General features: G+C 52.0%; 2 protein-coding genes across 4 annotated transcripts; one reads left to right on the top strand and one right to left on the bottom strand.

The window, feature by feature from the left end:
- Positions 1 to 1,790: 1,790 nt before the first annotated feature.
- DPCD (deleted in primary ciliary dyskinesia homolog (mouse)) lies at positions 1,791 to 9,304 on the bottom strand. Its single transcript, XM_052676699.1, has 6 exons — positions 9,179 to 9,304; positions 8,828 to 8,908; positions 8,094 to 8,218; positions 7,195 to 7,328; positions 3,171 to 3,273; positions 1,791 to 1,993 (listed from the first exon to the last, which is right to left on the bottom strand). The coding sequence occupies exons 1-6, from the start codon at positions 9,240 to 9,242 to the stop codon at positions 1,889 to 1,891; spliced, it is 612 nt and encodes a 203-aa protein (XP_052532659.1). The 5' UTR covers positions 9,243 to 9,304; the 3' UTR covers positions 1,791 to 1,888.
- POLL (DNA polymerase lambda) lies at positions 2,319 to 20,091 on the top strand. 3 transcript variants are annotated; one of them, XM_052676694.1, is made up of 9 exons: positions 2,319 to 2,676; positions 9,591 to 9,768; positions 9,985 to 10,282; positions 10,927 to 11,140; positions 14,062 to 14,385; positions 14,949 to 15,122; positions 16,017 to 16,145; positions 17,846 to 18,014; positions 18,290 to 20,091. In XM_052676694.1, exons 1-9 carry the CDS (start codon positions 2,632 to 2,634, stop codon positions 18,652 to 18,654), a joined length of 1,896 nt encoding a protein of 631 aa, XP_052532654.1. In that variant the 5' UTR covers positions 2,319 to 2,631; the 3' UTR covers positions 18,655 to 20,091. The 3 variants fall into 3 exon arrangements, with proteins under 3 accessions (XP_052532654.1, XP_052532655.1, XP_052532656.1); XM_052676695.1 differs by having other exon boundaries at positions 2,325 to 2,676; positions 10,927 to 11,083; XM_052676696.1 differs by lacking the exon at positions 2,319 to 2,676 and adding an exon at positions 9,218 to 9,326.
- The last annotated feature ends 4,155 nt before the right edge of the window (positions 20,092 to 24,246 follow it).

The raw sequence follows: 24,246 nt of genomic DNA, 5'->3' as shown, positions 1-24,246 counted from the left end.
CTGCTGACAATTATGCCAACTTACTGCCAGCTTCCGTGTAGCTACTGTGGTGCTACATGTTCTCCTGGAGTCTAAGTGGCAAAATAGATATCTAAGTGCCCCAGGCACTGATCTACTGCTGTAAAAAGATGTCACTACTGGAACAATCTTCCATCTATGCAGATCTGTAAATCCCAAAGACAGCTGGTCCAGGTTAATGATTCTGGAGGAGACCTCTGGGCTATAGGTAACATGGAGCTATTGTCCGAAAGATGGAGCTTTGTGTCAGGGGCTGCTAAATACTGTTGCTGTATTGCTTGGAGCACTTCATGCTCTGCATGTGAGAAGAGGCTTTAGGTACATGATTAGGCATGAGACACAAGACCAGAGAGATGGCAGAACTTGGAAATGGGAAGGAAGGTCTGTGTTTTCTCAGATCCTTCAGTGTTCCAAGTCTTTTAATGAAATAGCAAATGGGGGGGAAGAGATGGAGATATTAAATATCTCTGACACAGTCCCCAGAGAGAGGCTCTGAAGGATTGGGGTTAATATTGGGTGGGAGGAGAGGTACTTTATTGCACTGGGACTTGGGCAGGGCTCAGAGTAGGAATGAGCATGTCAGCAGATTATGTGAACAGTGTCCCTGGTGCATCTTGTAGCAGACGCACCTGCAACATCGCTGCTGCCAGTCCTGCCATTCCCCTTCTGTAGCCCCTGTTGGTGGATCCTGCACTTTTCTGTTTGGTCTTAGGTTCCTTCTGGTTGAAACCTAGAGCAAAGCTACAACTCCATGGTGGTGCCAGCACTGGCTGGTTGAAGGATGCACCCTCCCACCTCAAGTGACATTAAGGAATGGGAAAACCAGAAGTGGGGCTTGGCACACTGCCTCTGCTGACCTCTGCCTGTCGACAGTGCCTTGGGAAGACTTGGGTGCAGATGGGAGCTAAAGTTAGGCAGCAGGGAGGGAATAACTGAGGATGTCAGCAAGGCTCTGAGGAGTTTTTGTGATTTGAAAGCAGTGCTATGCTGGGAGCCCATAGCATGCTCACTTGGATTTGTTGTGGGCAGAAGCTTTTCAAATATGAGCTGGGGATGAAAGGACATGCAGAAGTCTAAGCACAGGGAAGGCTGGTGCAATGAGGACAGTAGCCAGCTGCAGGGTGAGTTGTAAAACCAGCATTGATGGAGTTGTCTCCGTGCACAGGGTGCTGTCTTTACAGTGAGGCTTGCACTGGGGCAGGTTGGGGCCCACTCCTGCAAAGGATGTGGTTTAGCTACCCTTGAGTTGGCCAGTGGCTCCTGTCACCACATTCACCTCCATGTCATGCAAATGAAGGCAGCTGCATCTGAGTTCCTTCACTCTGCACAACAGCCCTGCATCCTGCACGTCACGTTGCACATGGCTGGTCATAAGGAAGCAGCTCTTCACCTGTTTCATATGCTGTGCTTGCTCAAGCCTAAGCACTGGAGCTGTTGGCAGAGAAACCAGAGTCACCAGAACATTGTCTTAACAGCGTGGAGGACCCTGTGCAACAGCACAAGAGGGAGCTGCTTCCAGGCACATTCCAGGCAGGTAACAAGTGTGAGGAAAGCGTTCTTTTTCTCCTCCTGGGGAACTACCCAGCTTTCATGTTGCTTCTCCCACTGCAGGATGAGGAAAGGGCAGCTGACTGCAGCTGTGACGTGCTTTTTTTGCTTGCTGCAGCTTCCCACAACTAATAGAAGGATTATAAATGTCTGTGTAAATGAGGCAAAAAACAGACTGCCTTGCAGTTTCCCTGGGCCTGCAAAAATCCCTCTGAACAGCTCTATTAACAACACAACTTGTATTTATTTTGCCTTTTCTAATAAAAACCATGAGGCTGTGACAGAGCTGTCCCCGATACCTCAGCCTCTTAGCAGCCACAGCCTATTGGGTCTTGCAGTCACCATCCCCACTGTTTGCTGCCTTTATCTTCTTCAGCTCCTTCTGCAACTCTTCTTCTGCAGCCAGGATCTCCTTTGGCTTCTGGTACTGTGGAACAGAGAAATGCCCATAGCACTCTTGTTCAGCCTCTGCTCCAAGCAAACTAACTGGAGCGAGGCTGTAAGCAGCAGGGTCTCCATTAGCACAGCTCTTGCTGGGTGTAAACTACACAGCTGGGCCCTCTTGACAAGGGAGGTCTTTCCATTATCAGCTACCTCTAACGTGGGCTTGGAGAGGTGGTGCCCTCCTGGTAGGGACATCTGCCAAGATCTGGAGTGTCAGTTAGAGTGCAAGTAAAACTTCCTAATTGCATGTGGAGTCTTGGCCTCCACCAGCACCTCTGGAATATCCTGGCAAGCTGTGTTGTGTATATCCCTGGTGTGCTCACTGGTCATATGCTCACACGTGTTTTATATATATAATCTCCATTTTTTTTTAAAGGCAAGAGAAATAGGAGTTGCAGTTCCTCTGACCTCCCCTCAGAGCCCTCTTGCTCAGCTGCAGTTTAGTGGTGGCTGCAGGTGCTTTTTGGCAAGGGTTGGGTGTATAGCAAACAGAAGCTCAGAAGCACTCAGGATGCGCCTCCTGGCCTGTTTCCCCTGCACACCCACCCCCAGCTCTGCTGTGAGGTTTCCCTCAGAGAGGATGCGCTCTTGGTAGCTGGCTTCCATGTTTAAGGTGAGCACATGCTGCTCAGAAGCATGTCTGCCTCTGGATGCTCTTTGCAGCAGGTAAGTGCTCATTTTGTTAGACTCTTAACTTCCACCATGTGTCCCTTCTCTGGCACAAAGCAGCAGGTGACTTTTTTAAGGCTGAGAGACCTCCAAGTGCAGCAGGACCTTGGAGTCTTTAACACTCATGCACATAGCATGAAAGTATGATCTGAGCCAAGACAAACTTTTTGTTGCTGAGAGAGGAGGCTTGCTCAGGCCAGTGGGAGGGGGGAGTACATGGAAAATAGGGCACTATTATAATAGACCCTATTCCACTTGCAAGTCACCTTGATGAGCAAGCTGGGCCCCTCTGGTGGCCTGGGCTGTCCTGGCCAGTGTCAGCATGTCCAGCGTAATCTAAAAACACCAGTGACTGTGACAGAGAAGGAGATCAGCAGTGACCCACAGCATATCTCCCTGCTCTGCCTTGCTTCTCCACATGTAAGAATTTTAACTTCTTTTTGGACATAAAGGGAAAAGCAAAGTGGTATTCTGTGTGGCTAAAACCTCACCGTGATGATCAGAGTGTTGTTAGCATGGGTGAAGCTCAGGGCAGCTGCATCTAGGGGGAGCTGGTATCGGTCCAGGTCAGGAATAGGAAACTTCTTGTAGTACCTACAATGCAATAAGACAGAAATGAGAAGGATGGAGTTCCTATTCTCCTTGTTTTTCTGCAAGGTGTACTCTTGCATCTCCACTGTGCCTGCCTTTTTTCATGAACAAGGGTCTGCAGGGAGCAGGGTCTCAACAGGGTAAATGCAGGGAGGAATGGACCTGTCAGGGTTGGCAGGAGAAACCTGTGCCATGCTGTGTGCCTGCTGGTGCTCCCAGGCTGGTGGGAGCACTGGAAACAAACCTCTAAACTGGGTATTGGAGCTGGAAAGCTCTGAAGAGCTTTGGTATATGGGAGCAGGCTTGGTCCCTCCAGGTTGCCCTCAAGAAGTGCCAGGCATAATCAGGGATAGAGCGCTCAGCCTTGCTGAGGGATGTTCCTTATCTTTGTGCCTGCTCATTTCCTTTTATTCCCTTTAAGTTACCTGTCAAAGTTCTTGTGCCTTTTACTTTCCTGAGAACTGCAAGGTTTTATTTTGTCTCCCACTTGCTCATATCCTGCTTTGGTGATGTTGTGGCTCTCAGGCATTGCCCTGGGCACAGAGCTCCAAGCATAGATGCCAACAGCCACCTAAGCCTCTACTCTGCAGCATCTCCATGCAGCCCCCATGCTGGCTGTGCTGCTGTTCTGCGCTCCCAGCAACACTGCCCTGATTTCTATCCCAGTTTCCCAGTCTCGCATCCAAGGAGGGGATAGAAAGGTTTCTGCCAGCTCCCTAACCATCTTGTCTCTCCATTGACCACATTTGGGCTCTGCTCAGTATGAAGGGGATATGTTGCTGATAGAAATTGAGGGGTTATAAGCTGTCAATGCTTCCGAGAGATTTCCTGCTTTGGGGACTAAAACCTTGTGGATCTTCATTCTGCACTTGGCCAAGATCCTTCTCCATTGGCATGGCTTGCCCTGCATCTGCTGCTTCCATGTAGGATTGCAGTTGTTGGTCCTGTGTCCAACTGGAGGCATGGTTGGCTTTTTAGTCTCTGCCAGCAGTTTCATGGGGAATTCTCTCAAAGAACTGGCAGTCCTCTCCAAGGAATTGACTGATAGTACTGAGGTGCCCAGAGATGAACATGAACAGGCAGCAGTTGCTGTCATGCCATGAGGGGTTCTTCTCCATTCATCTGGTTGTGTATGAGGTTTGGCCTCCCTGGCTACCCTGCCCAAATTGCAGTTTATTTTCCAAGTCACGGTGAAAACAGCTACAAAGGGCAAATGGCCCTCCTGGTGCAGTGGGAGGAATGTACGCAGCTTGTTACCGCAGGGCTCAAACCGTTCTGTGTTGTCACTGCTGTCGGTATTTGGAAAAGGTGGCAGACATGGATAATAAGGGAGATGTCAAAGGTTAAACAGCAGAGATTAGATGAACACAAAGACATGTTAAGGAAGTGTTAACTTCTTACCGATTAGACCAAAAAAAAAAAAAAAAAAAACCCAAAAAACCCGAAGGAAAAAAAGCAGTACACAGAAAAAAAACACTGTTTCAAAAGGCCTTGGGAGTTATCAATGAAACAGCAGCATTCTGCTGCCCCAGGACTAAGGAGAAGGGAAGAAGAATGGCTTTGGCTGGCCTCAAACTAAAATCTGTGACAAGATCAAAGGAAACCAGATCTGCCTGGCCACCCCCTCCTCCTCCTAACATTACCACTGCCTCTTGCTACAATAATTGAATCAGGTTTGGCGTTTGGGGAGAAGGCTTTCTGGGTTTGTTTTTAGAGTTTAGTTTAATGGATTTATTTTACAGCAAGAGGTTTTAAGCAAATCCCACTTGAGCAGCCCTTGCCGTGGCCAGAGGGAATGGGAGTGACTGGTGGATGTGAAGAGCTCCGTCTGGGCTGGGAAGGTAGCTGATGGGAGGTAATTTCTGCTGAAGCAGGGAGATTCTCTGCCCTCGTCTCTCACCCCATGGCCAAGGGCAGTATTGCACTCTGAGCCTCGGTCCTGGCATGAGAGCCACAGTGCGTATGTGAAGTCACCTCTATTTTTTTCCCTACTGGAAATCCACTTTTTGTCAGCCTGTAGGGAAAACTGCTACTGGTATGCTGAGAATTTATTGCTGAGCTACTCAGTAGTGACTTGGCAACCCATCCTGATGCTTGTGCCTCTGGCTGGCGGTCAGCGCAGCTCTGCTGCTCAGAGGCAGCGTGGCTGACTTCCAAGGGTTGGAGAGGCTCTGAGGTTTCCTTTCTCTCCCATAGTGATGCACGCTCTCGCTGTGGCCGCCCCATGCCTTTGTTGCTATCTTGGAATTAGTTGCTGAGTGGTGCCTTGCCCTGGCCAAGACCCAGGAGAAATGATATAAGATATCCTGGAGCCTGTACAAGTACTCCAGTGCTGGAGTCTGTCCCTGCTCCCCACTGAGGTGACTTTCAGCTTTAATTCCCAAAGCCCTTAACTTTCATCTGCAGGCCACAAGCAGCTTTCATGTCCTTCAGCTATCTCTGACACTAGTCTGTGAACATGCAGCTGCCATATGATTGTAGGACAACTCTATGTTATCCTGAGAATGGTACAAAAAACCTCAAAGTCAGGTAGGACACAGGTGAAACCTTAGTGTACGTTATAACCTAACAGCAGGCAAAGAGGTTCCCACATGCACACTGCTATTAGTAGGATGGGAAGTAAATAAGCTGGGGGTTGGACTTAGACTCAAACAGTACTGCTTTCCACGGGTACCCACTTGTACCTGGTGAGAATCTCACTCATCTTTGCTACGCAGGTTCCCCCATTCTTTTATTGCAAATCCTTCTCTGTGGATTCAGGACAGAAACCTACTGTATTAGAGCTGAATCTGCTTTCATAGAGCAGACCTCCCCTTCCTACTGTCAGCTTCCTCCTGCTTTTGAGCATCCAGGTGTGCCTGTGTACAGAGCTCAAACTTCCCCTTGCCATGGTCTCTGATGTGGTAAAACACTGCCTGAAAACTGTGGGTTCTGCTGTCCTGGAAGCTGTTCAGTTCCCAAGGCAGAGCGAGCTCCTTGCCAACAGCACCACCTACAGCCAGCAGCAAGGAGCGTTGAAAGAGGGCAGGGTGCAGGCCGAAAAGCAACGCTGCGGTTTTTACCCACGAACCTCATCCTCCCGGGTTCTGCAGCAGTGCTGGGGAGGAAAGGCAACCAAAGGACAGGCTGCCCAGCTTTTTGTACTGATGTATTTATCCCAGTCTGTAAATAGCTTTCACTGCCTGTCCAATATTCTCTCTTGTTTTCCTAACACTCCCTCCTTGCTATCTCTCCCCAACACTACTGCTCATCCTGGCCTATTCCACTGAGGCAGTTAAGGCTTTGGGGCACAGTGCATCTCATTCTGTAAGAGTAGACAGGTAATGACAAAGGTTAAACGATGCTTAAGAGGCTTTTTTTCCCCTCCCTTCTTAGTTTTCTTTTGGCAGAATATTGTGGTGCTTGCCTTTCTTAGATTGCCTGTATTTTTTCTTGCTACCTCCAGAACAAAAACTATCATTGTCATTTGACTACAGAGTAAGTTTTCAAAGGTGAAATCTGTCTGAGTGCTCAGAGCTTACACTGTGCTTACTGAATTCTGCAGGTCCATGCATTCTGAGATACAATGACTAAATCAAAGTACTGTGTCTCAGGAAGAGGATGGGAAGCTCTAGTTTCAACAGGTCTGCAAAGGTATTATTTCCTTTCTCTTTGGGAATGATATTTGACAGGAACAGAACAGACTAACCACCTTGGTACTGAACTGTGAGATAAGTTTGCAAAGTCCACTTGTTGAGCCTGAGGGGCTTTTTGCTCAGTTTGAGGTGGCTGGATGTGGAAAACTGCAGTTGGCACATCTCTTTCTGCCTAATGTATGGCTCCTCGAACCAAGAGAGGACATCACCCCTCTGCCAACACCACCCTGCCCTCGGTGCCAGCCCACCCCGAGGGACTTTCAGCACTGGCAGTGCTGTTCTTACTGACTTCTTGTTTGTGGTCCGGATGACACAGCAGCGCTGCTCCTTCTCCACAGAGACACTGTAGACCTCCTTGGGGTAGGGCAGGTTACGGATCCGCCACTGGAAGCTGGTCAGGGTGTCCTTCCTCATGAAAACAGGCTGCAGCAAACAAGTATCTTTAGCAAGGCCCCTCCAGCTGTCTCCTCTCTCTTCCTTGCACCCTTTCGCTTTTACTACCCCAAGAGGCTCTGTATGGGACTATTTCTTCTTTCCCACTGGATTGTTAGGGAACAACTCAAGAAACTGCCAGAGCACCTGTTTTGAAGGGCTAGACTTACTGCTAGCCTGCTCTGCTCTGCTTGTAGGCAGAAGCTAGAAGCAGAAGCTGAAGGCATTTACCAAGGGAGTCCCGCAGCAGTGTTACAGTGAAACTGGGCCTCTGCCCCAGTCTGCTGCACAGAGCTGCTCTTGTGTTTCAGGTCTATAGAAAAGAAAATGAGAGACTAAAACCTCTGCTTCCTACACCGGTGGGACAGGAGGTTAAAACAGGCAGTGCTGTGTTGAGGAGCAGCTCGTTACATACTGCCTCTGCTGGCCGTCCCCATTATCACCTCACTTTCTATCCACTGATTTGTCCTGACTCTTCCTTTCAGCCTACCTTTTTGGAAGCTAGCACAATAGCTGGCTACCACAGCAATGCAGTTTTTCTATTTATATGAACCACAAATCTCCTGAAGACCTCAGAAGAACCTAAAACATGCCCTCTTTCTCCTCAGACCTTTGGGATGCTTTGGAGTAGAGCGCTGGGCAGGTTAAGGCTGTCTCTTGGGGCAGTGAGTGATCTACAGACTACAGATTACTGCTGTAAGCACAAGGCTAGGTAGACAGTTTTAGGTGCAGTGGTGCCTGCAGACTCTTACATACATTAGAACTGCTTTCCTTTATGAGCTCTGATTCCAGTGGTCCCAGGAGAGGTGAAGTTGGGTCTCCCACTTCAACCTGCCACTTGCCAGTGCCCCCGAGGGTGTTCTTCTCTCGCCACCTTCTACCTGTAGAAGGGAGAAGAGATTTTGTTATTCTGTTTTATATGAAGAACTCCAGCAAATTACCACCAAAGCTGCGCAGCACCTTAAACTGAAATGATAATAAGCCTCTTTCCTTAATTTCAATTATTTCCACTTCGGTATAAGTGGATCAGTTAGCTGGACTACTCCCAAATCCAAGAATTGTGCACTAACTGCCTCTTTTTTGCTATTTGATATTGAAGCCATAGTAGGTTCACAACAGATGCTATGCCGCAATTGTGGTTTTGGATAAGATCTGTAACCAACACCTTGTCTGTCTGTGGCCACAAAAGCCACCAAAAAGCATGTTTCACCCCAGCACGTGCCGCAGCCCCTGTCTGGCTGTGTGAGCTGGCAATCCCGTTCAGTGCAATTATGTCTGCTATGAGTGACGAGCAGTTTGGGAGTGAAGCAAGGTTTGCTCGAGGAAGTGAGAAAACTCTGGGTCTAATCAACCACAGTTACGTCCCTTCAGAAGGGAGTGGGAGCTCCAGGAACAATTCTTTCTGGAATATTTAGGAGCACTTCCTTCCTGCCCAGACAGTGCCTTCCACCACTCCAGCCCTGCAAATACTGACCTACCACTCCACTTACTCACTAACTGGCCGGTCTTCATGTTGTACTCTTCAGCCATCTCCTTCCCATCCTCAAACTGGTAGTGGATCTTCCGCTTCCCTAGAAGTAAGGCAGGGCTGAGAGTCAATAGGAATAGGCTTACTCCTGGGAGTAGGGCCCCGTCCCCTCGCCTGGGACCGTACCCCCTCTCCCGGGACCTCGTCTCCTTCTGCGAGGGCAGCAGCGCAGGGCCGCGTCCCTACTGTTTGCAGACCCGTTTCCTCCCTTAGGACCCAGGCCGCGCTCTCTTCCCGCAGGGCCGCCCGAAAACGCCCCGGCTGGGAATAAAGGAGAAGGCAGGGCCCCATCCCGGCTCGCCGCTTCGGTTACCGTCCTGCACCAGCGCGGTCTTGCTGGCGGCCCGCAGCCTCTCCAGCCAGCTCGGTACCGCCATGGCGGCCGGGGCCCGTCGCCACGGCAACGCGACCACTTCCGTCGCCGACCGGAAGTGCTTTCGGCCTCTGCCGGCGACCCGTAGGTGAGCGCGGCCTACCGCGGCGCCTGGGCCCGATGCCGGGCTCAGGTCCCGTCCCTTCCCTTCTCCTCCCCTCTCCTCCCCTCCCCTCCCCTCCCTGCGTGCCGGGGCCTTCTGTCAGCCCTCGGGGACCTCAGGGGATCGCTTCCACCCCCGGAGCTCGGTTCCCCAACAATAACAAACCAACAAAGTCTATGAGCAAAAGGTGCAAAGCTTAAGTTGTTCTGATTGCACGCGGCTCTTCTCAGCAACTTTCTCCTTTCTTAGCGCTGTTCAGCAGCTGCAGCCTCGCAGCCTCACTGCTCCCCAGGGGAGCGAGGCGCAGCCCAGCCTATGGAACCGCAAGGGATTGTCAAAGCCTTTCCCAAGAGGAAGAAGGTGAGGGATGACTCAGGGAAAAGCGTCCCTCCAAAGATCCCGAAAGAAGGAACGGAGGAGCCCGAGGGTAAGTCCCTGTGCTCGTGGTGTGGGATGTACCAGCCAGCTTGCTGGCTGAAGGTTCTGTGCCCCAAAAGGCTTCTTCTGGCCCCCGAGCGCATTTTCTGTAGAGGTATGGCTGGCTTGCTTCAGTGTGTCCAGCCGTGGTCTGAGATATGTAGCCCATTTGCTTCAGGATGCTGTTTCTCTGTCACTGATCTCCTGTCCTTGTGCTTTTCCTCAGCGGAGTGGCTGAAACCAGTTGCTGCCTACGTATTGCAAGCTGGCATTGGCCAAGCTAGGGCAGAGATCTTCCACAAGCAGATTGTCCAGAATGGGGGATTTGTACACAGCCGTCTCTGCTCGGAGGTGACACACGTCATTGTAGCTGAAGATATGGACTGTGATCGGGCCTTCCGGCTCCTCAAATTAGCCAAGCTGCCTTCGAGGTTGCAGCTGGTGAAGGCATCCTGGCTCAGTGATTGCATTAGAGATCAGAAGCTGCTGAATACCGCTGGCTACAGTGTCTTTATCCCTCGGAGGTAGGCAAATACCATGCTGTTTTTACTCCATGTAGTGCCTCAATCCTAAATTGAATTGCACTAAAATTTGACCTCTGCTCACAATCTCAGACTACATCTCTTCACGGCTCCCTTGGGCATGGCTCACAATCCTTTTTTGCCATACAGATAGTGAAATTTAGTGATTCTGTGACTGGTTGCCATTCTATGTGGTAGCAGAACTTGGAGTAGAGCCCAGAGTGCTAGTAGGAGTCTTGTTGCTTACTGCTGGTGATAAAGGCTCTTCTTAATCTATCAGTGATAGAAAGATTTTCTTATTTTTTTTAGAAATACTGGGGGTTAATTACTGTTTCTTACTGCAGATGAAGAGCAGAGAATTGACAACTAGGCACAAGAAGAAATAAGGAGTGGAACAGCAGCAACCACATTTTAGGGTCAAAGTGTTTTGATGGAAGTGTAGAAGTGTTTTAAGACTGAGGTAGATTGGAGTGGAAGTTGCAGTTCAGTGGAATGGATTGAAACTGGGGGGATTGAGCCAAAGCCAGAATAATCTGGGAGTAAAATTCACATTGTTTGTTTCATTCCAAAATATGTGTAAAGGTTTTTTGGACAAACTTCTTGGAGCTCGTAAGTACTCCTCTGCTAAGGTGTCTGATCCATGGCAGGTACCGGGAAGAGGGAGAACAGCAGCAGCAGTTCCTGGGCAGTGAAGGAATCCAGTCCTCAACAGAGGAGAGTGCAGCAGAACCAAATGTTAAAGCACAGGTGGGGGATTCCTCACAGCAAAACCTGGGCAGCCTTGCACAGCAGCAACCATCTGAGGTGAGGCTTCCCATACAGGCTCTGCTTCCTGCGGACAGGTCCTGTGTACTACTTTTGGTAAGAGCCTTTCTGCAGGGCTATCATTTTCTGAGCAAAGGGATGTTTTGGGTTATTTCAGTGGGTTGATGTTGACAGGCTTGGACTGTAGATGTGGCTACTGCTTCTCTTTATCTCTTCAGATGTTTTAAGTAGAAAAAGCACCCCTTAAATTCCCATCCCTATCAGAATATTTCTAGCTGAAGCAGTCCAGGTGCTCCTATCAGGCCAAGGCTCGCTCCAGTGTTTCCCCTGCCTCTTTTTGAGCAGTATCCCCTGGCTGAGAATATCTCCCTTCAGGAAGCACTGATATTTCATCTCATGTTCCTGCCTGAGCCACACTGACACATTCTCTGCTCCTTGGCAAGAATTCTGTTCAGACACATGTGCAGTGGATCAGATTGCTACTAGAATGATTGTGATGTTGTGCTTAAAATATCTGTGTTGGGGTGTTGGTGGCCTGTGCTGTGAGTCAGCTTCTCCAGGTCTGCCATCAGCTTTGTTGTCTTTTCCTGTTTTTCTGTCCAAGTTTGCTGAACTCTTTTCTGTGTTGGCATTATCCAGATCTATCTGCAGCAAAGTCACCCGGACCTCTTAGAACATCAGCTACCTTGTAATGCTGGTAGCTGGTGCTGTGTTTGCTGACTTGGCCCCAGATCATAGGTGCTGAATTTGTTTTACAAAGCACTACAATTACTTTCTAGTTGGCATCCCACCAGGGTCACCTTTATTTTAGGCTTTCCTTTTTCATGAACACGTGCCTGGGGGATCTTTTCTCCCCACGTTTATTGTCTAGTATGACAGGGTTGGCTACTGCTTCTTCACTGTATCGCCTTTGCAATTACCCTATCTTTGCCATTTATTGTAACTCCAGTGGCAGTCATTAATAACAAATCTCACACTTAAGAACAAGAAAGGGACTTCTGTGCTGTTATGGATCCTGTGGCAACTGTCCTCCTTTCTTCTCACGTTTACTTGTGGTGGTCAGACAGCTGATGGAGTCTGTGGGAAGCCTTGCTGCCGTTTTTTCTTTTAAATCCCCTCAAGCAACGATACTTCCTGTTAGTCTGCATGCAGAAACAGTATCTGTAGGCACCTGAGTAAATTCCCTTGGTCAAAGCTTAGGGCTGTGTGGGTTGAGAGGAGAAGCCACTGGTTCTACTCTAAAGGCAGTACCTAACACTTAAAAAAAATGACACCAACAGAGAAGCTGAAACTGAAATCTTAGTGTGGAAGTAGCATCCGTTTAAGCACTGAATGTTTTTCAGCATGGATGGATGCTGTTCTGTAGGCAGCAAGGAGCGTGCCGGTATATCATACTGAATGGGGACTGCTCTGAGAATTCGGGGTTTGGATGTGAACTCAGCAGAAGTCCTGTAGCCAGTCGGGCTGTAGCAACTGCCTTGTGATTGGCATCAAGTTGCTGTAGTTTTCTACAAGGTAGGAAGTGGTGCCAGTTATTCACTTATGGAACCCTGTCACTGTTTGCTCTCAGTCCAGTGAAGTATTGCCTCAGCCACCAGGCTCAGGCTGCCTTTCTGGGACAGACAAACCCGGCACAACCCATTCTCACCCAGCTCTGCAAGCCACCTGCTGTAGGATGGTGGAGTAGCTTAGAAGCTCACAAGGCTGTCGTTTTGTATGCGTGCTTGTAAAAAGTCCATCAGCTTTTTTGGCAAAGCACAGAGATTCTGGGGTTTATGTACTGTTTCACCTATGTGACACTGCTGGCTGAGAGAATGGGAATTGCATGCTCCAGCTGCAGAGTTGTTTACATTGTGCTGGATAACATGCTCCTTAAATGCTTTTAAGGGGCTTACTAAGCGATCTGAACACTCTGAGGCTTTGCTGCCCTTGGAGGGAACTTTGTCTTCAGGGAGTTGCATACAGGGTTTCAGAGCAAATAAAACTACTTCAGTCTATCAAATCCTCAGTCTGACCCAATTTTCAGAGTTATAAAACAAGATTACAAAAGGGAAAGCACAGGAACATCCTGCCTCTTCTGCCTAATGGCTTCAGCTCTGTATCTTGCAGGGACTTTGTTTGCAGGCCTCCCTAACCAGCAGGAACAGGTTGTAAAGATGTGGCTCTGCCTTAGGCTGATGCTCTGCAGAAACTCATAACGGGACTTGTGTGCAGCGTGCAACTTCAGAACAAATCCCAAACAGCCCTGTTCCTTTCACATTTACTTCCATGGTACAGGAGCTCATGTATCTCCGTAGACTCCTGTGTTTATACATAAGGAGAGAGGGGGACCCAAATGAGCAAAGCAGTCTTCAAAGCCTCTGTTCAGCTTCCTCCTTCTATCCCTTTTGTTCATTACCTGAAGCCAGGGGTCATTGTTTCTTAAGTCCACACAGAGGCATCCTAATGCTGAGAGTATCAGCAAATGTATACATTGGTTCTTTCTTCTGTCACTGAGGAATGTGGAGTCCTTTGTGGCATTCCTTCCTTCCCCTTTTCTCTTGCAGATAGCCACAGGGAAAATAGGGAGGGGGGGGGGGTGTTGTAATTTAGTACCCTGTTAAGATTTTGTCTGCAAAGTGAAAACAGAGTACAGGGCGTATCTCCTGTGATCTGCATGGTGGGGTGGAAGGCACAGAGACTGAATGTGAGAGATGTGCCTATACAGACACCAGTTCAGCAATAAGTTCCCCAGTGGGAGTGCGTGTGTTCTTGGGTTGTATCTGAGCTGCAACCTCTGTTCTCCTGTGCTCTGTGAGATGTGCGTGTATTTTCAAGGGGTGCCTGGGTAGCTTAGAACGTTTTGAGCTGTGTATGCATATAACTAACAACTTCCTGAGATGGCAATTTGAGCACTGCATACCCTGGAGGTTGGTTAGCGCTCTGACTTCCTACTCCCAAGAGCAGGCTGTGCTAACGGGACATATGTGAGGCATGCACTTATTCTCACATGACTGCTTTTCTACCTCTCCCTAAAGAAAGTCTGTGATGATGAAGACAGCGAAGGAGAAGATGCCAGTGTCACTCAGGGAGATCTGGAAGCACTGATTTCTGGCCACTATCCTGTGAAATTGTCAGAGGAGACCAGCGGCAGCTCTTCTGCAGTGGCCCAGCCTGTCAGCAAGTGGGTTTGTGCACAGTCCTCCCACAGCAAGAAGGAGAATCACAACCAGTGCATCACAGAGAAGCTGGAAGTGCTGGCAAAAGCCTATTCTGTCCAGGGGGACAAGTGGAGATCTCTGGGCTACGTTAAAGCCATCAATGCACTCAAAAGCTACCACAAACCAGTTACCTCCTACCAGGTAAAACACTTCCCCAGAGTAGTGGAACACAGACTCTGCATCCCATCTCTTTTGTAAGGCAGATCTGTTCCTGTTTCTGTGTGAAGTAGCTGATCTTCGTGCCTTGGGAACTGTGTTGTATGTTGTTATTTAGTGAGTTGGATTCGTTCACCACCAGCAGAATCTTGGAATCAGAGCCTCTACCCCATATTCAAACTCAGAGTCTCTTAGGGTAGGATCTGAGCACCCACGAGGTAAATGCCTTGCCTAGGTTCAAGGCAGGGCCATTTCCACTTTCCTCATAAACCTCAGCAATGGGCTAGCATTGGAGATAACATATAAAATCTGTTGAATCTGGAGCTGGCTGACTGTGACAGCCCAGCTGTTCAGTGTGGTAGTGTTTCAGTCCTGTTCTGCACGCTTGTCTTTTTTCACTTGGCATTGAACCTATGTCAGCCAGATCTGAAGATGAGCAGCTCACAGAACTAGTCCTGCCGCTTAACAATCACTGATCTGACTGGGTTCTGAGTGGTAACAGCTCCCCAGCTTGTGTGTGGCCTCTGTCACCTCTGATTTCTTTCCAGGAAGCCTGTAAAATTCCTGGGATTGGGAAGCGAATGGCAGAGAAGATCCTGGAGATCTTGGAGAGTGGACATCTGCGCAAGCTGGATCATATCAGTGAGAGTGTGCCTGTGCTGGAGCTATTTTCCAACATCTGGGGAGCAGGAGTCAAGACAGCTCAGATGTGGTACCAGCAGGTAAGTTTAGAGCTTTATGCAATGGCTCTTGGGCTGTGATTTGAGGACTGCTTGTGAGTACAGCAGGGGAATTACTTTAACAAATAGTTTCCGATTGCCAGTATCCACAGATAGGATTCAAATCTGCATGAATGGGAGTAATTGTGAGGCTGGGTCCTGTTGTGGGTGTATTTGGGGAGAATGGAGTGCAAGCAGCCAAGACTGAGTTTGGTCATGGGGTAGACGGCAAAGATGTGCGATAGGAAGAGTGGAGGAGGACACACACCGTCTATTCTGTTGCCATCACTGCTTGGAGATTCATCTCTGCTCACTGAGTGACACTGTTAGGAGCCAGCCTTGAGCCAGGATGCCTTGGGTGTCAGTTCCCAATCCAGTCGCTGCCCTGTTGTCCTGGCTGGCTCCTATAGCTGTTAGAGCAGCCACCCACCTTGGTGTAAAATAAGTGACAACATGAGCCTGTCCAGCCCTCTGGTTAAGTTCCTTCTCAGAAGGCTCATTGTTTCCTGAGCATAGATCAAGCGAAGCCTGCCTTCCTGTAGTGTTTGGCTTGTGAATGGCTTCTTTGCTGTCTAAAAATATGCCTGTGTTTCCACCATAGGCTTTCCTTTACCTGCACCACTTGATGTCATTCAAGCTGTAAAGAGCACAGAAGCCTTAAGAACAGCATCCTTCTGTCAGGTTTAGCTAAGCTTTGAGGTCGTTGTGGGTGGAACTTAGGAGTATGTGTGAGGATTGCCTAAGTATCTTCTTTCCGGTAACGAGGCTGTAATCTCTACATGCAATTTCAGAAACTGTGACTAGCCTGGTCTTGAGACAGGTTAAATACGATCTGCCCTGGTGCTAGTGGAAAGCATTTGAAGAATGAGGTCTCAGCAGAGGTGTGTTCTGCACTAGGGGTTCCGGACGCTGGATGATGTCCGCACAAAGGCGTCTCTCACCAGCCAGCAAGCCGTGGGCCTGAAGCACTACGAGGATTTCCTGGAGCGCATGCCTCGGGAGGAAGCTGCAGAAATAGAGCAGACTGTGAGTAGCTTGCCTCTGAGCCCTTGGAGTGCAGGAGCTGCTGGGATCTGACAGGAAGTTGCAGGCTGTGGAAGTGTCCCTCTGTTATAGCTGAGTTCTTGAGCAACTTCTCTGAGTTTGTCAGTGCTTGGGTGACTGCTCTTGGCTATAAGCCCACCAAGCACTTACCTTAACCTGTGGGAACGATCGGTTTGAGTGCTTGGCAAGAAGGAGGATACTTCCCAGCTGTCAGTTCCTCACAGTGCTTCGAAAAAAACTAATGTGGCATGATGGCTCGAGCAGGTTCTAGCTCCCCTTTCCTGCCTCTCATCTTCTCTCATATCTGGTTTTGGCCAAAGGCCTGAGCTAATTCCCTGATGCTACTTCTCCAAATGAGTCCACGAGCATTCTGTGAGCTGGTTGTTGGTGTTGAGACAGACCTTGGATATCCTTGGTAGAAGCAGAGGGGATCCAGGCACAGAAGGGGGTTGCTCGCTCTAGTAAGCCGTGGCTCTCCAGGACCGTGGGGTGCTAAGTCAGTGTACCCTAATGTGAGCAGAGAGGAGCTTGGGGCTCCGTCATTGCTACCCCTGTACTCTCTGATCACCATGGAGGCAGCAAGCAGCGTGACCCTGTCACTCGGCCACAGGGCCTGGCCACAAAGAATACCCTCCTGCCAGGCTCCTGCTGGGGTGTCAGTCCCGTATGCCGGATTAGCCAGTTTGGTTGTGAGTGGTCCTTTTCCCATGCAGGCTGGTGTGAGGAGCTGGCTCTTGGGGCTGGGCCTATTGTTATCTTGATGGGATTACTGTGCTCCCCTCCATACACAGGCACACACCTCTGATCCAGGCCAGGGAGAGAGAATAAGGGATTAGTCACTGTCTGTGCCGCCTGTCACAGTGAGAGCTGATGAGCTTTTAGGCTTTTGGGTGGGGTTGGGAGTTTTCTAGAAATCTTCATTTAAAGCCAGAAGGGGGGCAAGGACACCAGAGGAGGGCTTGCTCCGCATGAGAAAGGGTTGTGGCTTCTTGAAGCACCTCTGGGGCAAAGGTTAATGGGTTTATCTCTTGCTAATGAAGGATGATCCCCAAGAGTGACAAGGGACTGTGGGCATGGACACTACCTTCCTGAACCTCAGCCCCTGTGTTGGCCTCGTCACTGGGAATTGCTGAGCCCCTAATTATTTGCTGCCAACAGGGTGATTGGCACAATCAGTCCAAGAATACTTCTGTCCAAGGACATGGGAGCCTTTCTTAAGCATTTAATGAATGAAGCCATCAGAACTGGTTCTGTCCACGCAGAGTGAGAGCTGGGATCCAGCCTGGAGGGGTCTGCAATAGTGGTATCTCTGATGATGCTGCCTCCCTAAAACTACTGCATCTTCCAACTTGTCCCAACCCAGCTGCAGCCAGGCCTTCCCCAAGAGCTGATACCAATGGCCAACTTGTGGCAGCAGCCTAATAGATCATTGTGTTGTTGGCAGCGGGCTGGGCGTTTGCAGGACTGTATGAAAGCCATCCCAGCACTGGCGGCTTCTGACAGCAGGCCAGTCTTCTCCTTGGGGCAGTTTGCCATGCCTGCCAAGTGTCAGCTCTGTACAGAGACTCTGGAGCTGCAGGACTGGCTGAGGCAGGTGCAAGATCATTTGCTGTCTGGACAGAGAGGGCATTAAGAGAGTAGTCTGTGACTCTTCTCCCCTCTTTCCCCCTCTGTTCTTGAAGGTCAGACAAGCAGCCCTGGCCCTGAAGCCTGGGCTCGTGTGTGTGGCATGTGGCTCCTACCGTCGTGGGAAGGCCACCTGCGGAGATGTGGACGTGCTGGTCACTCACCCAGATGGTCAGTCCCACCGTGGGCTGTTCAGCAAGCTGCTTGACAACCTCCACGAGAGCGGTAAGGGGGCTGGGGGCTGGCACACGGTGCTCGAAGCTGGTCTTAGCAGAGCCAAGCCAAGGAGGGACTGAGGTCAGAGCTACGCATGAGTAGCATTTGTTGAAGGGCAGGTGATTGCTCCTCCCGTCTCGGGAGGCCGTCGGGGCTGAGGCTGTGTTGTTGTAGGGACCCTGCAGCACACCGAGACGCCTCAGCTGCTGCCTGATGGTGGAAAGTTCAGAATGGGGATTCCAGGTCTGCTGCTCAGTCCCCCTCTGCCTGCTCCCTCTCCTCAGGCTTCCTGACGGATGACCTGGTGAGTCAGGAGGACAACGGTGAGCAGAAGAAGTATCTGGGGGTGTGCCGCCTTCCTGGGCCAGCCCGTCGTCACCGCCGTCTGGACATCATCGTGGTACCTTACAGTGAGTTTGCCTGCGCCCTGCTCTACTTCACCGGCTCGGCCCACTTCAACCGCTCCATGCGTGCCCTGGCCAAGACCAAGGGCATGAGCCTCTCAGAGCATGCCCTCAGCATGGCCGTGGTGCGAGGCCCTGGTGGTGTCAAGGTGGCATCCGGCCACGCTCTGCCCACCCCGACCGAGAGGGATGTCTTCGCTCAGCTGGGGCTGCCGTACCGAAAGCCCTCGGAACGGGACTGGTGACCCCGGTTGGCAGCCAGCACTCCGAGCTGTGCTGATGTTTTGAGGGGTGCTGGCTTCTCCAGCGCTGTTCTGCGGTGGCTGTGAACTGGGTAACGGATGGCAGCAAACGGACTCCTGGCAAGCTGGGGCCCTGCTGCTAGCAGAGCTTTGTGGCTTCACCCAGCAGAGGGCGTAGGCTGGAAGGGCTGCCCGGCGTCACGCGTCTGCCTGTGCCTGGTTCTCAGGCAGCCCCTGGCTACTGAAGGGACTCACTGCCCATCAGCTAACCCTGGCCTGGCTCTCTCTAGGGAAGCTCCAGAAGGCTGGCTTGGAGATCGTTATGCCAAAAGCCCTCCTGGTGCTTGAGTAGTGGGGGAGAGTGATGCATCTTCCTCTCTGTGTGAGCACAGATGCCCCATAATCTCTGTTCTGAGCTGTGTACGAAGGCAACAGGGATCCTGCCTGGCCTGGAAACGAGCCCCTTTTCTCTGCTTGCTGCTGCTGGCATCTGCTGCTGTGAGAACTGCAAAGGTCTCCCTGTGCTGCTGCTATGTCTTCTCTCTGTCTGACTTGTGTTGTCTGATGGGTCTCATTACACAGTGCCAGGCAGCTTCCCCTGGAGCCAGGTGAGCCCTGAGGAATATGTAAAAACCCAGTGTGCTCCATCTACATGTTCTCAGTCCATCGTGTGCTGAGCATCCTGCAGTGCAGAGTGCTGCGATCCTCCTGGCCTGAGCACAAGGGCTCCTTTCCCCTCTGTGCAGGAAAGAAAAGGCCCCTTTGGCTTCAGGGTGACTGTGCTCAGGATTGTAATGGTGCTGAATGTAACCTGGAAAGGCTGTGTGTTTGGTGCATGCAAAGCATGGAAGCAGAGAGAAACACAGATAATTCAGTGTTAATCCGGGCAAAGCAGAGCTTTCCTGTTTTTTGTGTGTGATGACCAGGAAGTCACCTGGTCTGTATTGATCAGAGCCAGTGTGTGTGTGCACATGTACAGGTGTGCTAACCCCTTCTATTCCAAGGGAGTGAATTTTGTTTCTCAGGAAACCTCAACTATTTATATGTTCTGGAGATGGATTTTGTGGAGGCTTTCAGTGCTCTGCGGCATCAGCTGCTGGTGAGGCCAGGGTGTTCCTGCCTCAGTCTCTGGGGCTAATCTGGCCTTACACTCCCTTGTCTTGTAGGGGACCTGGCCACCCCCACTCCACACTTTGCTGCATCTTTGTCACGTGCAGGGATGAGCTGTGTTTGCTGCCAGGGCAGCCACTAGGCCATCAAACCTGGCTGCTGGGGAGCTGCAGTGGGGCCTGGGTATTTGCTGGGGAGGACTCAATCCAGGCGGTGTCCTTGGTCAGCCCAGCCCTTCTATAGAACGCCTGGTGGAAACGAATGTCTTCTGGCACGCATTGGTGCTTTGAAACATGAAGTGTAATAAATCCTTTCTCTCTTTTTCATCCAGCTCTGGGTGCAGTGGTGAGCTCTTCCTTGGGGGACTGGGGCTGCCCCTCTCATCACATCAGAGTCACATGCTGGGGACAACGCTACTGGTAGGGGAGATGCAGTACTGCTGTCCCCCATCTCTTTTCCCTTTGTCCTTTCCTATGGGGCCACGATTCACTCTGTGGTGCCAATTGAGTGCTGCAGCAGCCGTGCAAAGCTCTGGTCTGGCTGTGTGTGCTTTTACAAAGGGGGAGGGCTGGGGCCGTTCTCTGGGCAGCACAACTTTCATGGGGACATGAAGAACTCCTGCCAGCCCCCTGCACTCTGAGGGAAGGGTCTTCTGTCTGTCCCTGTCCTCCCATCCCTCAGCTCCCTGCCCAGGAGCTCTGGAGAGGGCAGAGAGCCCTCCCGTGGCCAGCAGCAGCTGCAGCTGCGTGGTCCAAGGATGGGGCCATTTCCCCTGCAGATGCAGCACGATGGCCCTGCCGGTCACCAGGAGTGGTGCTTCTGGGTTCCAAAGGCTCCCACTTCCCCCTTGTGCTGGGCCAGGCAGAGCAGCACCAGTGACTGGATCATGCTGGACTGGGCAGAGCCTCCTGCCCTGCACGGAGGGGACAGAGCACCCGTTCTGCATCTTCTGAGTCACTTGCAGACCTCAAGGAAGGGATTACCTCCACTCTGGCATTTCCCAAAGCCAGGTGTGGCTCTGGGACCACTCCTCTGCCTGTGCAGCAGAGCAGGAGCTGGCCACTACGTGTCCCCAGCACAGCTTCTGTCTCTTCTAATGTCACGCAGAAGAAGGTTCAGAGCTCAGAGCCCCAGCGGAGCTCCTGGGGTGCCTGGGATGGGTGTATGCCTGTGGGCGCTGAGCTCCCAGGATGGCTGCAGACAGGGTGAGCTTTAAGATTGCTTTAAGCATCTCCCATGGGGTGTTGATTGGCTCCTGCACCCCAGGAAGGGCCTTCAGTGCTTTCCCCCTTCCTGTCCTCCCTGGCTGTGAGTCCGATCATCCTGAAAATTAAAAAGAAACCCGAACACAGCAGCACTTGAAGAGACTGAGTGGGGACAGGCATTGAGTTCCCGCCGCAGAGCCCCTCGCTCCCACTTCTGCCCTGTGTGCCCCCAGTGTGGGCACACTGTCAGGCAATTCCTGTCCCACCCAGCAGCTCTCTCTGCCCCCAAAAGTAAAAGGAAGAAAAAGCCATGCTGAGTCACAAGGCCCTGCTCCCTACCCCATGGGGGGGATGCCTCACCCCCTGTGCCTGTCCTACAGGGGGCAGAGGGGTGCAGAGGGGCTCTTTGGGCTCCAAACGGTGGCACTTTGTACCATGAGCAAATATTTGCTAATGGCAGCACGGCCGGGAGAACGTAGCGGAGCTGCTCCCCCCGCCGGGGCAGGCAGGGAAATGAATATGAATTTATCATGATTAGGTGAACCCAGCAGGGAGAGCGGGAGAGAGAGGGCCAGGCAGGGAGGGGGCGGGCGAAGATGGATCTGTGCAATAAAATTAAATAAGGACACCAAATAGAGTCGCTGCTCGCGCGCCTGCCCGCCCGCGTGCTGGGCCTCTCCCGCCCTCCCTCGCTCCTCCGGCTTTGCTGATTTCTCTCTTTCCTCAAATTTATGAGGCCAATTATGAAGATGAGGTTGGAAGTTCTCAGAAGTTCACTAAATGCAAAGTGCGGTCCCTGCTGTTCCCATCAAATTAATTAACCGAGCGCTATTGATGGCCGGGCGACGTCGGTGCGGCGTGGAGCGAGAGGGAATGGCTGCTGGGGTGCAGCTGGGGGGGGACGGGGGACCCTGTGAGGTGTCCCAGGGCAGCAGCCGTGTGCCCGGTGCACCCCTGCCCATAGGGGCGGTTCCCGGGGGTCCTACACAGCCCCTATGTCTGCTGTGTCCCCATAGCAGTGAGATACACGCTCTATGGGCGACCTGCTGGGATGCTTGTAGGTGGGAGATGCAGAGCCCCAGGCTGAGCTCAGCCACCACCCAGCCAGCCCTCCCCTCACTCATTTTTGGCGGAAAACAAACCCAAAGCAATTATGTTGCTCAGAGACGCCTCACCCCTGTGCTGTGCTGCAGCCAGTGCTTGAGGCTGGCAGGGGACGGTCCTGAGCCCTTTCAGAAGGCCTGGTCCTGAGGCCCCGGATCAAACCCAGAAGGTCTCCATTTGCTGCTCTGCCGCTCTGTGCCTCAGTTTCCCCCCTCCTTGCATTTCTTGGGGCTGTTTGCTCCATGCATTGCCAAACCAGCATCCCAGTTTCCAGGGAGCGCAAAGACACAGAGAGATGCCCCCCAAAACAGCCTGATTTGGCACCAAATATTTGTGCCATGGATTGCTTGCACTATCCAGGCATGAGAACCTTCACCCCGCAGTGCCACGAGGTCTGAGACCACGCAGCCCCCCATCCCAGGGCTGTAGGGCCGGCTCTCCTGCTGCCCCGTCATCAGTGAGCTCTGCTTGGGCCACACGGCGGCACAAACAGCCGCGTTTACAGAGGCGTTTCTCTCCAGCAGAGCCATAACTCAGCTCCCGTCACCACGGGAAAGGGGAGGCAGGCTCTCCAGTCTCCTCGGATGGGAGACGTGTTACTTGCCGATAATTTACCTGCTCGTGTCAAATCGAAAAAAGAAACAGCCCGGCAGCTCCTGGGCTGCTGACGCTGGGCTCAGAGAGGGAAAAAATCAATCCCAAACCCAAAGGAGCGGTTTGAGAGCAGCCGGCTTTGGGGCCGGGCTCCCTGCCGGCTGGTGCTGTAGGGCTGAGCTCGCAGCCTCGTTCTGCCCCGCACCCGGCCCCAGCCACGATCCAGAGCTGCGCAGGTGGGGTGGGAGGGGGAGATGATGAGGAACCTCGTCGGGAAAGGAGGCGGAAATCAGGGAGAGGTGAGGGGACAGGCAGCAGAGGGAGCTGGAGGACCGGGTAAGGGCAGCGCGGGGATGCCCGAGGTGGAGGCGGCCCGGCTCCGTGCAGCTCCTTGTCTCGGGGATGGGATGCCGGGGTAGGAGGTGGGTTGAGATGGCGCAGTGACCCCAAGCCAGGGGCGGGCTCAGCCCGTGCCCGCAGCCCGTCTCCTGCACCAATCCCTGTCACCTCCTCCAGTTTTACTCGCAGCGAGGTCCTGAGCCGGCAGCACTGAGCCTGGAAGGACGCTCATCCCAGCGAGGGGATTTGGATGGCTCTGTGACCATCAGCAGCAGAGCAGTGAGCCAACAGGGAGCGGGAGAACCTGGTGCAGGTACGGCAGAACCTGAAATTGTCCCCCTGCTCTGCTCCCTCTGCCTCCTGCTGAGCCCCGGGGTGTAGAACTCACCAATTGTTCCTGCAGTCAGCACAGTCTGCCTTCCCATTTGGCAGGCCAGGCTGTGGGTCTGAGCTCTGGGGACACCGATCCCAGCTGCAACCTGCCGCCCTCCCACCTCCCTCCCTCTACCCTTGCCATTCCCAGCAGCAGGAGCCAATTCACAGCCATGGGTGCCACGCTGGGACAGTATGGCCCCTGGAGCATGGGTGGTCGAAGGCACTTGCTGCTCCCAGGAAGCAATGCCCACAGCAGGAAGGTCTCACTCTTGCTGCTGTGCCAGGTCCTGCAGTGGTCTTTGTGGTGCCTCCAGGCTTCTGCTGCTGTGGTCTCTGCCATTCTGGATGGGAACTTGTCATGCTTTTCAACAGATAGCATTTTTCTGCTCCCCATTTCCCATGCAAAGCTGAAGCAGCTCACAGGAGATGCAGCAAGACCCCCCACCCTGCTCCTAAGGTTGTACCATTGGGACACGCCAAGAGATCGCCATTGAAACACCCAAAGGAGGCACCACTGGGACACCTCAAGGGTTCCTATGGGAGCACCATTGGGACACCCCAAGGATCCGTCAAGGGGACACCCCAAAGGGACATGGCTGGGATGCTCCAAGGAGGCACCATTGAGACATCTCAAGAGGACATTATGGGGACGCTCCAAGGAGACGCCAGTGGGACACTCCGACGGCCAGCACCCACAGCCACTGGGGGATTTGGGTCCGGGGGGGCCCTCTTGCTCATTCTCCGTTTTCTGCCTTAATTAGAACCCGGAGAGACCGGGCGAAATCGCATTAGCGCGGGGCCCCGGTGCGCGGAGCCATCCATCTTTTTTTATTACAGCGTAATGGGGCTGCTCGCGAGGCGCCGTGCG

Source organism: Tympanuchus pallidicinctus, unplaced genomic scaffold (assembly GCF_026119805.1).
Source record: "Tympanuchus pallidicinctus isolate F22 unplaced genomic scaffold, pur_lepc_1.0 scaffold16, whole genome shotgun sequence".
In the NCBI taxonomy this organism is placed as follows: Eukaryota; Metazoa; Chordata; class Aves; order Galliformes; family Phasianidae; genus Tympanuchus; species Tympanuchus pallidicinctus.
This window is presented reverse-complemented; position numbering and strand designations above follow the sequence as displayed.

Bases quoted from the DNA above. Each gene is read 5' to 3' on its own strand.
- POLL (XM_052676694.1), top strand. From the start codon at position 2,632: ATGCTGCTCAGAAGCATGTCTGCCTCTGGATGCTCTTTGCAGCAG. The intron at 11,141-14,061 runs GTAAGAGCCTTT...CTCTCCCTAAAG, and splicing joins GGTCCTGTGTACTACTTTTG to AAAGTCTGTGATGATGAAGA. The intron at 16,146-17,845 runs GTGAGTAGCTTG...CTGTTCTTGAAG, and splicing joins CTGCAGAAATAGAGCAGACT to GTCAGACAAGCAGCCCTGGC.
- DPCD (XM_052676699.1), bottom strand. From the start codon at position 9,242: ATGGCGGTACCGAGCTGGCTGGAGAGGCTGCGGGCCGCCAGCAAGACC. The intron at 3,274-7,194 runs GTCAGTAAGAAC...ATTGCATTGTAG, and splicing joins ATCCGGACCACAAACAAGAA to GTACTACAAGAAGTTTCCTA. The intron at 1,994-3,170 runs GTGAGGTTTTAG...TCTGTTCCACAG, and splicing joins ACAACACTCTGATCATCACG to TACCAGAAGCCAAAGGAGAT.